Raw genomic sequence first — 16,305 nt, 5'->3', positions numbered from 1 at the left:
TCCAGATTTTTTTCACTTCTTGAAACAGGGCAACCCTATGCAATAAGATGGCTGCTTCAGCCTTCCATCCCCACTCCCTGACTTGGGATAATGCGCAGGCACCTATGTGAATGGAGCATGTTAAAGCAAACCAGGATGGGAGTTTGCTCTTGGCCTCCATTTTCTTTGCAAAGTACCTGTGAACTGCTACAAGGAAAGATGGCAGCCAGGATACAAATATGGCCAGACTGTGGCAGAGATTTGAGTGCAGTGTGCCTCGGCGGAAAGGGAGGTCTCAGAGGCTTAGTGGCCTATTGTAGGATGGCCTCCTGAGGGAGAAATGCCTAATAGGATGTGACAGGAACAATGTGTGCTCCCACCAGAGGGCACTCTGCATGCACACAAAACCACACACCGACTCCTAAAAATCATGGGACACCAAAAAATAAAAAAGAACAGAAAATAAAGAAAAAAGAAGAAGAAAAATCATGGGACCTTTTTTGAATACATCCACACCATACATTGAAAGCACTCTCACTTTAAGAGTCATGGCTTCTCCCAAAGAAAGATGGGAACTGTAGTTTAAGGCTCCTTGGACCAACACTCCAAACAAACTACAGGTCCCAGGATTCTTTGCACAGACAGCCCATGACGCTTTCGATAGAGTGAGTGTTTTAAATGAGTAGCTGGAGACTCGTAATCTCAGAGTTCAAGGCCCATACTGGGCAAAAGATTTCTGCATTGAAGGGGGTTGGACTATATGACCGTCAGGTGCCTTCCAATTCTACGATTCTATGAAATGCATGGGGTTGAATCCTTGTAGTTGTACTCAGGGTAGACCTATTGAAATGGAACATGGCCATTCATGCCAATAGGTCTACTCTGAGCGTATATGAGGACCTCTGCCTACATGAGCACTCAGGTTTCTTTTTACAAACCACTCCAGCTTTCCAATTCGTAGCCATTAATATTCTTGCAGCTACCTTGGCATACAATAATATTTCTCTCGCATTTTTTGGTATGTCTGGGCCTAATATCCCCAGGAGGAAAGCCTCCAGTTTTTTTTAATGAAGAATACCTTGATCATTAAAGGGGCACGGGTGGCGCTGTGGGTTAAACCACAGAGCCTAGGATTTGCCGATTGGAAGGTCGGCGGTTCGAATCCTCGCGACGGGGTGAGCTCCCGTTGCTTGGTCCCAGCTCCTGCCCACCTAGCAGTTCGAAAGCACATCAAAGTGCAAGTAGATAAATAGGTACCGCTGTGGCGGGAAGGTAAATGGCGTTTCCATGTGCTGCTCTGGTTCGCCAGAAGCGGCTTAGTCATGCTGGCCACATGACGCGGAAGCTGTACACCAGCTCCCTCGGCCAATAAAGCGAGATGAGCGCCGCAACCCCAGAGTCGGTCACGGCTGGACCTAGTGGTCAGGGGTCCCTTTACCATTACCTTGATCATTATTTTGAGCTCATCATAAATTACATCCCAAAATTCCTTTACTTTCTTACAGGTCCCCTTTGGCCACCCACAATGCCGGCACATAAGTGCAACTGAGAGCATGTGCGCACTGCCAGGGTCTTCAGAGAGCAAGATACCTTGCTCTCAGGCTGCTCCCGGTTCGAGTCTCCCGGCCCCTGCGCCTGTCTCGGCCTGCTGCCCTTCGCCCCCGCCCCAGCGGACCCCCACCTGAACTCTGGATTCAGGAAGATTGATTTTCAGAGCCACTTCCTCGCGCATGAAGATGTCTGGGTAGCGGGTCTTGGCGAAGAGAGCCTCCAAGATATCCAGCTGGGCTCGCGTGAAGGTGGTGCGCTCGCGCCTCTGTTTCCGCGGGGTGGCTAAAAAAATAAGAGGAGAGATCTGGATTCAGGGAAAGATAGGTATTTCATCATGAGACCCTCTTCATACATGTGGGTCAGTTCAGTTCATTCTCTGCATTTAAAGAACAACAGCAAGAATGTTACAGTGGTACCTCGGGTTAAGTACTTAATTCGTTCCGGAGGTCCGTACTTAACCTGAAACTGTTCTTAACCTGAAGCACCACTTTAGCTAATGGGGCCTCCTGCTGCCGCCGCACCGCCGAAGCACAATTTCTGTTCTCATCCTGAAGCAAAGTTCTTAACCTGAAGCACTATTTCTGGGTTAGCGGAGTCTGTAACCTGAAGCGTATGTAACCTGAGGTACCACTGTATTTTAAAAAATAACAGCAATAACCACGACGACGATAAGCTGAACAACTCTATGTGCCTTTAAACTGATTTGTAAAAATGTTACATGGAAAAAATACAAGAGACATTACACATACTTCTGTGAAACAAGAAAATCTTTAATAAAAAAATAAAATTAAAATAAAACCTCTATGTGCCTTTGACAGTGCTCTGGAGGCTGCAGCTGGTACAGATTGTGGCTGCTAAGTTCTGGAGGAGCACCGGAAACTAGGAGCATATCTCGCACGTCCTAAAAGAGCCACGCTTGGCTGTCTGCTGTCAGGCCCAATTTAAGGTGCTGGGTTTTTAAAGGAAGGCCTCTACCATTATTTGCCAGCCTGCACCTTAAGCTCTACAAGGCAGGCCCTGCTTGTAGATATTATGGCGCAACTCAGAGCAGGGCCTCCCCTGTTATGGCACCCTGTCTGTGGGACTCCCTCCCACTGGAAGTACGGTTGTCTCCAATGCTAGCAGTCTTTCGGTATCCTTTGTGCCTATGGAGGTGGCTGATTTATAGGACCAGTGTCTCTGCTTCATGACAGCTCTTTTTAAGAATACTTTTATTTGTGCCTTTTCAGTAGCAAATACTCATAAACTGTCTAACTCAAAAGAACCCTCTGTTCCCCCTTCCTCCTACCCATTCATTCCATGTGTGTCTAGCATTCACATATAGGTAAGTTATTTAAGGTTATAGAACTACAGAAGGGACCCTGCGGGTCATCTAGCCCAACCCGCAGCAATTCAGGGATCTTTTGCCCAAGCCCACGACCCTGAGATGAAGAGCCTGGTGTTCTACCAACTGTAAGAATATCAATTTCTAAATGCAAACTTTCATTTTTAAATGTAAACGTTACTTCACTGGAACACAAAAGCCCACATTGTCTCACCTGATACAGCAAATTTGCTGCCATCGCGGGAGTTCCAAACGAGAGACTTAGCTCTTTCTCTATACGAAGCATGCATTCCACCACCGAGTGGTGGGTCTGGGAGAATGTCCAAAAGACATCCTCTGAGCCCACAGAGGAACCTCCCTTTGGAAAAGAGCGAATTGTTCTGTTCCCAGTGTCTCCCCATAGATCAACTGAGGAATGGTTACCAGAAGCCAGTGTTCAGAGGAGGGGCTGAAGCTGAGAGATGGTGAAAGAAGAAATTTGAACTTGGCAGCTCCCTAGCTTAGCCAGTCTACTAAAAGGGCCTGGGGAATAATAATAATAATAATAATAATAATAATAATAATAATAATAATAATACACACACACACACACCACCCTTCTGGCTGAGTTTCCCTAGCCACTGTGGGTGGCTTCCAACAAAAGATTAAAATACAATAATTGTGTATTTTCCCAGAGGGATTGTGTGTGTGTTTGTGTGTGTGTGTGTAATTGCAACAGACTAACTGGGCTCTCCCTCTGGATTTTGTCTGTCTATCTATCTATCTATCTATCTATCTATCTATCTATCTATCTATCTAGTATACTGTATATATATAATACACCCACTGCGATTTAGCTGAGAATATGTTGTTATTCTGTTGTGAATAGTTAACGTGCCGCAACTGCAATGGAGTCCTAGCTTCCTGCGACTCTGAGATGCCCTAGTCTCACACACTACCAACCCAGCCTTTCTCAACCTGGGATCTCCAGATATTGATGGACTACAACTCCCATTATCTCTAGCCAGCAGGTCAGGGATGATGGGAGTTGTAGTCCAACAACATCTGGAAATGTTGAGAAAGGCTGCTCTAACCACCACACCACCCTGGCTCCAAGGAGCTGAATAATAATAATAAGAAGAAGAAGAAGAAGAAGAAGAAGAAGATATCCCGCCCTCCCCAGCTAAAGCTGGGCTCAGAGTGGCTAACAACAGTAAAAATAGCACAATTTACATAAAATCAGTCAATTAATTGAAATACATTCTAAAATCAATTCATTCTAAAATCAATCTCCCTCTCCCCCCCCCATTTTATCTAGATGGGTGGGGTATATTATTATTATTATTATTATTATTATTATTATTATTATCCTCAAAGCAACCATGTGCTTGGGGTGACAGGCAGTGAGTGGCCTAAAGTTAGCCAGAGAGCCCCGATGCAATGGCCTGTTAGCTATGCAAATAAAGTCTATTCTATTCTATTCTATTCTAGCCAGAGAGCCTGGTGGCTCAGGGGGGGCTTTGAAGTGGGGTCTCCCCAGTCCTGGTCAAACACTATAACCACTACACGACACTGCCTCTCTTCAGGGAAATCCTGCCGGCCATTGCAGGATCTTCTGACGGAGGAATTCCTGATGAGCATCTAAGCCACTTTCCCTCCACCGCCTTTCCCAACACTGAGTCCCCAGAGGTGGCTGCATCACAATTCCTACCTACCATTCTGGCTGGGGATGAGGGGAGTCCAGCAAGAGCTGGAGACCCCAGGCTGCGAAGGGAGGCTGCAGGGATTTCCAGGGACTCGGCAGCTCAAAAGCACCATTTTGCCAAACTGGAAGAAGGAGCTGGGCTTCTTCTCAGGGATACTTTGCACTTATTTGGGAAGCTTTTAATGTTTGATGTATTACAGTATTTTAATATTTTTTTGGAAGCCACCCAGAGTGGCTGGGGAAGCCCAGCCAGATGGGCGGGGTATAAATAATAATAATAATAATTATTATTATTATTATTATTATATAGAAGTTGTTTATTTTAAAGCTATTGTGACATTTCATACTGGATCAGATTGTTACTATTAATGTTTTATTATAATTTTTATGTGCGTTGGAAGCCCCCAGAGTGGCTGAGGCAACCCAACCAGATGGGCAAGGTAATAATAATAATAATAATAGTAATAATAATAATATAATAATAATAATTGCTATTATTACTGTAGCACAGTAGGTCTTGCTGTTAACTATTTGAGCCCACCCAGGGACAAATGTGGGCAGGGGGTTGGACTAGATGACTCTGGGGGTCCCTTCCACCTCTACAATTCTCCGATTCTGTACACAGCAGCTGGCTTGCACGAAAGCTCCACCAGCAATTGCTGAGAGAAACAGCCGGCGAAGGGCGTCCCAGAATAAGCTGCTTGGAGGTGGTTGGGTTGATTGGTTTTTTTTTATTAAAAAAGCAATGTATGCATTTTGATAATAAATAAATTAAATACCAAGGTGGGGAGAAAAGGTGGAAAGCCACTATTAATATTATTATTATTTTATGTACCACACATCTGACTGGGTTGTCCCAGCCACTCTGGGCGGCTCTCAACAGAATATTAAAAACACAATAAAATACCAAACATTAACAACTTCCCTATACTGCCTTCGGATTGGTCTACCCTGAGTAGCTGGATGTCATCCTGTATATTTCCCATCATGCATTTACCATGACAAGTGGTCACCTGACCTGACAGCTCCCTTCCACCCAGGCTAAGCTTATTTGGGGTAGAGATTTTCCGCTGCCACCTCCGAAATCACAAAATGCTGTTATCTCTTGCTATCTCTTATCTTGATTAGATATAGTTGTTCTCCCTCTTATCACTTCATTCCCCCTGATGAGATAAAGCTGTTTACTTCACATCGAAATCACCATTTCCAAACTTAACGCCTTTTCTTTCTTTTTAACCCAAAGTGATATTGGTTGTCAAGGAAGCGGATGACCCAATGGAAAACCCTTTGCGGTCTTTGGAAGGGGAAATTGCAGCCCTCTGGGTTCTTCACAGAATCACAGAATTTTTAAGAGTTGGAAGGAACCCAAAGGTCATCTAGATCTCAACCCTTGTTGGACTCCAACTCCCATCAGCCATGGCCAGTGAAGATGGGACTTATAGTCCAACAACATCTGGAGAGCCACAGGCCCACCCCTTCCAATTCCAGTGTCTATTGAGAAGAAGGGATGTACAATACAATAAAATTGAATAGGTGATCATCCCATTTTCAGCTGGGCAGATGTGGCCTTGGGCACTCAAAGCCTATGGCTTTACATCTCAGATTCTCAGTAAATCCGTTAGGTGGCCTGGGGCAAATATGGAAATAAACCTCCCAGGATTGTGAATACACCTGACTTTCATTTAAATGACTCCCTTTCTTTGGCAAGGACCACAGCTCAGAGGTAGAGCATCTCATTTCTATGAAGGTTCCAGGTTCAGTCCCTGACATTAGCAGGGAGGGCTGGGGAACCCTAGAGCATGGGTAGGCAAACTAAGGCCAGGGGGCCAGATCCAGCCCAATCGCGTTCTAAATCTGGCCCGTGGACAGTCCGGGAATCAGCGTGTTTTTACATGAGTAGAATGTGTCCTTTTATTTTTAATAATAATAATATTTATTTTTTATACCCCGCCCATCTGGCTGGGTTTCCCCAGCCCCTCTGGGCGACTTCCAACAGAACACTGCATCTCTGGGTTATTTGTGGGGCATAGGAATTCGTTCATTTCCCCCCAAAAATATAGTCTGGCCCCCCCACAAGGTCTGAGGGGCGGTGGACTGGCCCCCTGCTGAAAAAGTTTGCTGACCCCTGCCCTAGAGAAAGGCTGCCAGTCAGTGTAGGGCAGTACTGACCTCTGAACTAGATCAGGGGTCAGCAACCTAAGGCCTGGGGGCCGGATCCAGCCCAATCGCCTTCTCGATCCGGCCCAAGGACGGTCTGGGAATCAGCATGTTTTTACACAAGTAGAATGTGTCCTTTTATTTAAAATGCATCTCTGGATTATTTGTGGGGCATAGGAATTTGTTCATATTTTTTTCATCATATAGTCCGGCCCACCACATGGTCTGAGGGACAGTGGACCGGCCCACGGCTGAAAAAGGTTGCTGACCACTAACCTAGATGGACCCCAATATATGTTCTCCTCCTCCACCCTCCCTATAGTAAGATCTTGTCTAGTTTCCTCCTGCTGAGGTCCCCTTGCAATCAATTTAATTCTCAAGATGAGCAGGGTATTCCCCCCCCTCCTGGCACAGACATCTAATTACTGCAGGATTTTTTCCCCTCCGCATAGAAGACTGTACCAAATTGGTTCCTGCCCATTGTGATCACCAGTGTGTCTACATGAATTGGCTGATTTAAAGGGATCTCTTCCTAGGGATCCCCCCTGCTCTTTTTTCTATTGGTTCAGATCACCCCTCAGCCCCATGGAGGAAAGGCAGGATATAAAAGGGAACAGGAGGATAAATTTCTGTTTTCAAAAAGGGCCATGGAGCAATTTTCTACCTAGAAGAGGCTTGGTCAATGGAATAAAAAAAAAAAGAATATGGACTCTCCACTAATTTAAAGCAATATTAAAGGCTAGTTGGGGATGCATTAATACCTGCTTCTTTCTTCGCAATTATATAAGTTTTTAAAAAGCTGACTACCCTCTACTGGAGGCAGGTCTCATGACAGAAATGATGGTCTAGCTTTATTTAGGAAGGTTTCCACCACCTGGAAACAGTCTGGGATAAAAAATTATTGTGACATTAACTAGGCAATGTTGCTATGAAGTTTAGCGTCTATAACACTAAAAGCAATTATGTCCTGCTATTAGTTGCTTAGATTCTTAACCTGGTCCAGAACCCCTGAACTAGGCAGGGGAGCAGGGAGTTATTGACTTAGGGGTTCCCCTTAAGTTTCAATTATTTCAGCGTCCAAAAATGCACTTTTGGGTAATCCACAAGGAATCTGTGAACATCCAGTGGTTTGCTTGGGGGGCGTGGACAGCAAACTAGGATCCAGATAGCATTATGGGCTTTTATAAGAGCACCCTGAGAACTTTGAATGAAGGGCAGCAGTATTATTATTATTATTAATAATAATAATAATAATAATAATAATAATAATGACTTTACTTTGGCTGAATCCTGCTCATTGTGATCACAAGTGTGTCTGCATGAATTGGCTCATTTAAATGGATCTCTTTCTAGGGAACCTTTGGAAGTCGTAAACCACATGATGGGTTTAAAAAAATAATATGTAGCGGCCGCTACATATAAAAATCAAAATCTCAAATATATATATATATATACTGAGAGGAGCAACTGATGCCTCAACAAACTAGAATGCAGAAGTCTTTCAACACATTTTCAACAAAATCTGCCCTGATGGTGGGAAGGCAATTTAAGCATCTATGAATGCAAAAAAACTGTAAATGCCATCCCAAAACTGGTGACGTTTTTGAAAACATTTTTCATTCATTTAATTTATCATGGTCTCAGTACCTGAATATGAACCTCCAAAACTATTTTTATATTTAATTGTAAAATGTGTGTGTGTGTGTGTGTGTACACACACACACATATACTTATTTTACAATTAAATATAAAAATAGTTTATATATTTATATATATATAAACTGAGGGCATTTCATCTTTAAACACATGCAATTTGATAAATAGTAGAGTAAGAACATTTATCACGATCCACAATAATATAATTCAATATTTGCACATTCGGTTTGTTTTGATCCCCAAACCAAACAGGGAGCAGTTTCTATTCTCTTTTTGCCCACATTTGGCCAACTAGCTGAATTCTCCCTCGCTACCCGATAACCCACTGGTTTCAATTCATAGAAAAAAGAAAAACCCAGTTACGTCTCTCCATCCTTTGCCTACCAAGAACCAACTCAGTGATGCCCATCGCCCAAGTTTACTCCAAAACTGAAAACTGACCCCAAAAAAGGGGGAGGGAATCTTGCAAATCCACTTACTGGGGTACCCAACGGCTGAATGTAGCAAGTCCATGCCTGGCCCAGCCAAGGTGAGGCCGTTGACTGCATAATGTGGTTGCTTGATGTAGGACATCATGCTCAGAAGGTTGGGGTCCCCAAAGATCTCGCTGGGGAGAGAGGTCTTCTGCTGCTGCTGGTGGTGCTCCTTCGTTCTTGATTCTTTCCCGCTGGCTGGCTGGAAGCCTCCTAGGTCACCCTGGTCCTCCACTCAGCACCCAAGGGCAGCTGGAACTGCAGCCAGGAGGCAAAGACAGACAAGACCAGGAGTTTAGTGGCCGCCTCCCCAAGGAGGGAGAGGTGGGGAGGAGAGGGAGGTTGACCAATGGCAAGCGAGAGAAGACACCACACCTTTCTGGTGTCCTTCTGGGCTAACCCTCCAGAGGTGGTCCATGCAAGGAGGACTCTGACTTTCCTGCAAAGCCGAGAACCTCACTGGCAGCCAAATAAATAAATAAACTACAGGGGTTTCCGTATCCTTTGGATATGGGATGGGGTGCCTTTTTCTTCCCCACTCTGTATACTGCCTACTTCCCCCACCCGCTTTTTAATTTGAATTGCACATTACCACACAGTCAGTAATGATACAGAGAAAACTGGAGGGTTTTTGGGGGGAGAGATTGGGATTTTAGCAACTCAAAAGGGGGGTCTAATGGGTAACCAATAGGCCATCAGGCCCATGCTTTTGAGGGTCTATTATTACCTAAATGAGCAGGTTAAGTCAACACATTAAGGACTCACAGTGGTGCCTTGGGTTTTTTTTTGGGGGGGAAGGATTCTGGAGGCAGGGAAGGATTCTGCACAGCTTTTGGTAGAAGTTTGGCCTCTCAAACGCAATGCTTTGCAACATACAGCCGTTCTGTTGCTTCCCTCCTCCTGAGAATAGTTCTCCCCCCCCTCAAACTTCTGAGGGGTTTGTTTTTGTTTTTATAAAAAAGGAAGCACACAATTCTAAGGGAACTGAGTGTAAACATATACAAAACATTGTGCGGTGTAGCGGCTGAATGAATCTGAAAGTCCTGAGTTCAAATCCTACCTTAGCCTCATTTCATCCACTCCCCTGCCCAGTCCACTACAGCATGGTGATAATAATACTGACCTACCCTTCAGGATGATTGTAAATATGACACACACACACACAGAGAGAGAGAGAGAGAGAGAGAGAGAGAAATACACGGTGCCATGTATATGCTAAGTATTGTTATACTAATTTACCAGTCAATTTAAATTTAGGATGAAACTCTTAGCCTTCCTATTCTAGGGTGTATATGTATATTCACCTTGTTTGTGGAATGTTCTCCCCAGGGAAGCTTCATTAAATATCTTTAGGTGGCAGGCGAAGTTTCTCTATAACCAGGCCTTTGGCTGATTAACACACTATGGCCTTTTAAATGTGTTGGGGTGGGGATGGTATTGCTCTTGGTTTTACTTTATTATGTATTCTGCATTCTTATTTGGTATTTTTTATGCCGTGAACCGCCCTGTGATCTTCAGACGAAAGGCAGGTACACAAATTTTTGAAAATGATCCTTAGGACTTGGTTAGGGCTTACGAGGGCGCAGCACGAGGACTCAGCTGCGCCACAAGTAAGGATGAGCATGTGCAGAGTGCCTTTTGCTCTCACCGCATGGTAGCCCAGCACAACAGACCTACAACCCTGAAATCGGGGAGCAAAATGAACGGCAAGCAATCCCACATTTCTCAACATGTCACTGAGAACAAGCTAGAACAGTGCAATAAAACAAGGGGCCTAATTCTTTGAAATTCTACCAACCCTCCATCAACATCCTTCTCAAATTTTCGGCTCTGGTAAAGCCAGTTTGGGGTGCAGCCTTTATCTCTAGAGAACGTTTCGTGGTATTCCCTCTCTCTGCCATTAAGAAACCTGAGGCGTGGTTTGGTGGCGGCAGAATTTGCCAACTGCACTTTAACATCGCTTGTTTTGCTTAACCGCCAAGGTTTTATGAGAAGCGGGACCGTAAATTGTGAATGGATTAGAGGAGGTTTCCAAGGATAGATGCTGAGCCGCGCAGGAATGGGTTGCGACAAGCAGAGAGACAGAGAAAACAAACTTCTCTGCCAAGTGGGACAGAAGGTGGAGTTTTTCATTTCGGTTTTTCCGTCTTCCGAAGGATACAGATGAGAGCATACGACGTGTGCAGGTTTCATGTGCTGAGGAAAGCCTGGTGCGTTTGGAAACGTGACGGAAACTGCCCTAAATCTGGGTTACCTTAGAGTAAAGAGCTATCTCTGGCTGGTAAAAAGGGAGAGGGAAGTAGACAGTCAAGACCCGTAGAATCAGCAGGTCTGCTTCTCAGCCTGAAGGCAGTAAGCCAGTCATGGACTTTCTAGCCTTGAGTTCTTCGGTGACTGCTGATATTTCCACCTACTGCATGGATTCCCTCCCAGCCCTTCCTGGAGTTGCCACAGACTAAACCTGAGGCCTTCGGTGCTCAAAGCAGACAAACAATGGGCCTAGAACATTTTCCCAAAAAAGGATGCCTCTATCCAGGAAAAGGACGTGGGTGGCGCTGTGGGTTAAACCACAGAGCCTAGGAGTTGCCGATCAGAAGGTCGGCAGTTCGAATCTCCGCGACGGGGTGAGCTCCCGTTCCTCGGTCCCTGCTTCTGCCAACCTAGCAGTTCGAAAGCACGTCAAAGTGCAAGTAGATAAATAGGTACCACTCCGGCGGGAAGGTAAACGGCGTTTCCGTGCGCTGCTCTGGTTCGCCAGAAGCGGCTTAGTCATGCTGGCCACATGACCCAGAAGTTATACGCCGGCTCCCTCGGCCAGTAAAGCGAGATGAGCGCCACAACCCCAGAGTCGGCCACGACTGGACCTAATGGTCAGGGGTCCCTTTACCTTTACCTTTATCCAGGAAAAAGACATGGCTGGGAAAGCCACATTGTCCCCAAAGAACAGGGCAGATAGCCCAACAGGACATCCTCCCCATTCATTGGTCTCTATTTTTGCAGTCCTTATCCTAGAGAAGGACTCACTTCAACAGGAGGAAAAGGGAGAAGTGTCTCAGCAAAGGCAGGAGGAGGAGCCACAAAAGATGCTATTAAAGGCCTGTATGGGTACCACTGTCTCACCACTGAAATTAAAAGAGGAGGCTGCAGACACACCAGGTGTTTAAAGCACATCCCTCACAAATAAGAATCCCGGGGAACTGTGGTTTGTTAAGGGTGCCGTATCTCTGCCAGGGTAAACTACTATTCCCAGAATTTGGGATGCTGTGTGTGCAGCCAGAATCCCTGGCTGCCTGTGAAATCCTAAACTGGGTGGCCAGATACACCCTAAGCTGAAAAACCCGCTGGTGCCAACTGAGTAGCAAGAGTGCCCAGTTGCAGGGCCGAGAGACCCAGGTTCAAGTCACGGTTTCAATGGACAGGCAGAAGTAGCGTTGAGGGCGTCGCTCTTGGTCGTTCACAGCTTCCTGCATTTGAGAAACAGGGATAGTTGGGAACCTGGAATACCACTCTCTCAGTGGGAGAAGGGAAATAACGGACATAATTAAAGTCCGGCGCCCTGATCTTGCAGCGGCTAAGGAGATGCCTCTGGGAAAGCCTTATCTGCCATGATTTTAGCTCAGTCGGTAGAGCGTGAGACTCTTAATATCAGGGTTGTGGGTTCGAGTCCCACGCTGGGCAAAAGATTCCTACATTGCAGGGGGTTGGACTAGATGACCCTCGTGGGTCCCTTTCTACGTTCCTTTGCCTAATCCTCTTTTAAAGCCGTTCAGGCTGTCTGCCATCGCTGGCCGCTTCCTGTGGGAGGCAGTTCCGCAGGTTAGTTACGCGTTGCGTGCAGAACTACAGCTTTTATACTTTTCTCTCTCCTTCTGCTTTTAACACAGCGAATCAGAAAGACAGACAGAAGGCAGGAGGGGGAAGCGAGGAAGTTCAAAATCTCATCGGCATCAGCGGAAGTCTGGTCTGCAGCTGGATCCACGGAGGTTCAGGTGCAACCTAGATTTCTCTGGGATGCATTTCCGGAATTGGGAAAGTCTAGCTATGGGACACACACAGTACTGGGGGAGATACAGTGACGTGAACCATTTCTCTGTCCCCCCCAGAAGACTCTCCCTCCCCAAGCCTCCTTTGTTCCTAAATCCATCAGGGAATCAATCACTAATGATAATGGGCTTGGAAGATGCTGGCAGTCTTCTTCTCTCTTTTGTTTGGCTAGCTCTCCTGCTGCTTCTTCCTTTTCCCCACCTTAAACCGCATCCCTCCAGCTTTAGATTTCCAACTCCAGAGGCAAACAATGAAGAGGTTATAGAAAAGGGAGCCCACCGCCCTTATCTCTGTTCTATCCTGTTTTCCTTTAAACCAATTCGTGGCCCATGAACCTATTGTTCAAATCATGAACCGTTATGTTGCAGGCGTTGCTGCAAATCTATTTATTGCAAACAACGTGAGGAGAAGACTTGGCCTATTTATTTCCACCATTTATTATTCCTATGGTCCTTATTTGTAAAAAGAAACCCATAAAGTTATTCAAAGAAGAAGAAGGAAGAAAGAAAGAAAGAAAGAAAGAAAGAAAGAGAGTCCTTCCTTTCCCAGGGGTAGAACAAGCAGCTCTCAAATCTAAAGTCAAATGGCAAGTTTGTAGAATTCCCTCACACACAGTTATTTGTCCCTGCAAATAGCTTCCCTTCCAATTAAGAGGTGTGGGTTGACCTTGTTAACAAAGAAAGGAACTGAATGGTGACACACATACACAAGTACACACCTACACAAAAAGTGACAGACAGGCAGTTATATGCTTTTCAACACCTTAGATAAGATATCTAGAGAAGGAAGACTAAGGATAGTTTGGGGGCAAAATGTGTTTTTCTATCTGATCAGAGGCTTTCACTTAAAGAGAATTTTTTTTCCTAAATTTTGACAGTCAAGAAGATGCTATAATGTTGCCTCATGACTTATCAACACCCAAACTGCCTTTTTTGCACTTGAATGAAACTGGTCTACATCTATTATTATTGTTTTAATTATTATTTTTAAATTTTCTGTGCCGCTCTTCATTCGAAGATCGCAGGGCGGTTTACCGTACAAAAACACAAAAATACATGCCATAGTGGCAAACAATAACACCTCTCCATAGTTATTCTTCACTTCTTCTTAAATTTCTCTAGTTATTATTCTCCGGTTTTTGAAATCTACTCCAAATAATTTCCCCGGGGGAATTTAAACAGCTTGAAAGAGGTGTAAATTTATTGGTTGCAAAGCACATACCCAGATAATAATAATAATATAATAATTTTTTATTTATACCCCGGCCAGAGCCGGGTTCAGGGGAGCTAACACCAATAAAATTTCAGTAAAAACATAATAACAAAAAAAAAAAGATGGGAAAGGTTTGTAAAAAACTGGAAAAGTCGAATTGTTAACGGGGCGGATATTGAGCTTTGATTATGTTGGATCAATAGCAATCTCTCCACAGAACCTTCGCTTCTATTGTCTGAACAGATACCCTGCTCTGACCACAAGGTGCCTGAAATTTGGCCTCATACCGCAGTAACAGTATTCATTAAGAGGTACAGTCAAAAAGATGTCTTTAGCATTGCTTTCAAAAATGCCCCTTTGACATTTAATTAAGCAATGTGTTCTCCATTCAAAAAAGCTGGCCTGGAGTAGGACACAGCTAGATTCCTTGATAATTTTAAAGGGATATTTTCCTCTTCCAAAACACCCAATATGATGATGTTGTTGTTGTTGTTGTTGTTTTGTGGCACAACACATTCTAAGTCTGAAATCCTATGCCCACTTACCTGGGACTCGGGAGTAAGTTTTACTGAACTCAGACTTGCTTCTTAGCAAGCAGACATAGGAGGAACAGGCTGCTTGGCCCAATTTGCTCGTGTTTAATTCATTTATATTTTCCATCAAGTTAACATCCTGCCTTTCTGGTCTCAACCAGGACCGCTGGGGTGGCTAATTCACAAGAGAGCAACCTTAATACTTGATATGAGCAGGGAGACGGGCTGCTCAGGATTTTCTGGCCGCATGAGGGGTACTCAAAGTTTCCCCCCTCTGGCTACAGCCTCTCCTGGTTTGTGGGAAGCAGACTTTAGGGGGTTCCCAAACTGTGGTCCGCAGGCCACCAACGGCCTGTGAGCCTCATTCAGTCTGTCTGTGAAGAACCCTTACAATCGGAGTTCCATGGAATCCAAACTGCAATACAGCAAAGTGCAATAGAAGAAGCACTGAAAATGAAATTAAAAACCATACTGGATCTGCTTGACAGTGGAAAGTGCTGGAACTTCCTTTCCTGGAGGTTTTTCAGCAGAGGTTGGGTGATTATCTGCCAGGGATGCTTTAGTTGTGAGTCTGGGCTAACCCACTATGTTGTTTCAAGGGCTGTGGCAGAATAATAATAATAATAATAATAATAATAATAATAATAATAATGTAGTGTTTTGGATACTCGAGGTGCAATAAATAAATTTCTGTTCCCTCTGCTGTTAGTGCTGTTCTCTATGCAGTTAATCGTTCTCACCCTCGCACAGGGAAAAGGAATCTGGCAAGGTTGCAGAAGCCTTTCAGACAAAGGAAAACCTGAAGAGACACCCCCCAAAAAAACAGTCCAATGAGGACTGTGTGCCCTCTCTGGGGCCACAGAACGCTGGAAGACAGTTTTGGGTTTGCATTTTTAGAGAAGGGAGAGGGGAAGAGGACAGCTAGATGGGAAACGGGACAGAATGAAGTGTCGTGAGCTAAGGCACAGCCAACAAAAGCATCCCCGCGCTGCAACATTTTGTTGCAGCTCCCACCTGTTGCCGTGAATGCTCTTTGAATAAGGTTACCAGATTTTTTTCAATGAATCCAGGGACACTTTTCAACTTCCTACTAAATAGATGGATTTTGTCAGGGGACTGATTTGTAAATCCAGGACTGTCCCTGGGAAACAGGGACATCTGGTAACCTTATATTTGACATTTGAGGGGTAAGGGATGGTAGTGGGGAAAAGAAGTATCTGTGGGATTGAATGTGGGTATGTATGAATATTTTTTAAGGATTGTATGAAATGTATGTTTGTATATTCGTAACATAAAAAAAAAGACGATGGTAACATATTTGAATCCCTGCCAGAAACTCTATAGCTTCACACATCTATATTGATAGCCTTGATAATCAAATAAAAAAGACTAAGGTAATAATAATAATAATAATAATAATAATAATAATAATAATAATTGTGCTTTCTTTCTTTCTTTCTTTATTTGTTTGTTTGTTTGTTGTGTTCAAGCAAAAGCCTAAAGGGGCTTGTGTTTCACATGATAGCATGGATATATATAAGATAGAGGAATTATATTTTCCCCAAAGCCTAAACACACTTACCTGGAGGGCACCCACATTGAACTCAATGGTTGTTTCACAGGTTTGCTCTGTTAAACTCTTTAGGATAGATTAATATTTATATGTGCAGGATCGCCCTGTTAAACTCCTTT

The 16,305-nt window shown here is 44.4% G+C and overlaps 1 protein-coding gene across 2 annotated transcripts in view; it reads right to left on the bottom strand.

Annotated features, from left to right (window-relative positions):
• The window catches only part of LOC128418268 (homeobox protein otx5), a 56,656-nt gene that overhangs the window by 4,861 nt on the left and 35,490 nt on the right, over window positions 1-16,305 (bottom strand). For both annotated transcript variants that reach the window (XM_053397784.1, XM_053397783.1), the window contains exons 3-4: window positions 8,831-9,082; window positions 1,661-1,812 (exon numbers count right to left, since the gene is read on the bottom strand). In XM_053397784.1, the coding sequence (XP_053253759.1) occupies window positions 1,661-1,812; window positions 8,831-8,927 (249 nt within the window). In that variant the 5' untranslated portion in view covers window positions 8,928-9,082. The remainder of the gene's footprint in view (window positions 1-1,660; window positions 1,813-8,830; window positions 9,083-16,305) is intronic.

The sequence above is a fragment of the Podarcis raffonei genome, chromosome 8 (assembly GCF_027172205.1).
Source record: "Podarcis raffonei isolate rPodRaf1 chromosome 8, rPodRaf1.pri, whole genome shotgun sequence".
NCBI classification, from domain to species: domain Eukaryota; kingdom Metazoa; phylum Chordata; class Lepidosauria; order Squamata; family Lacertidae; genus Podarcis; species Podarcis raffonei.
Note: the sequence above shows the minus strand (reverse complement) of the source record. Positions and strands in the feature narration are given on the sequence as shown.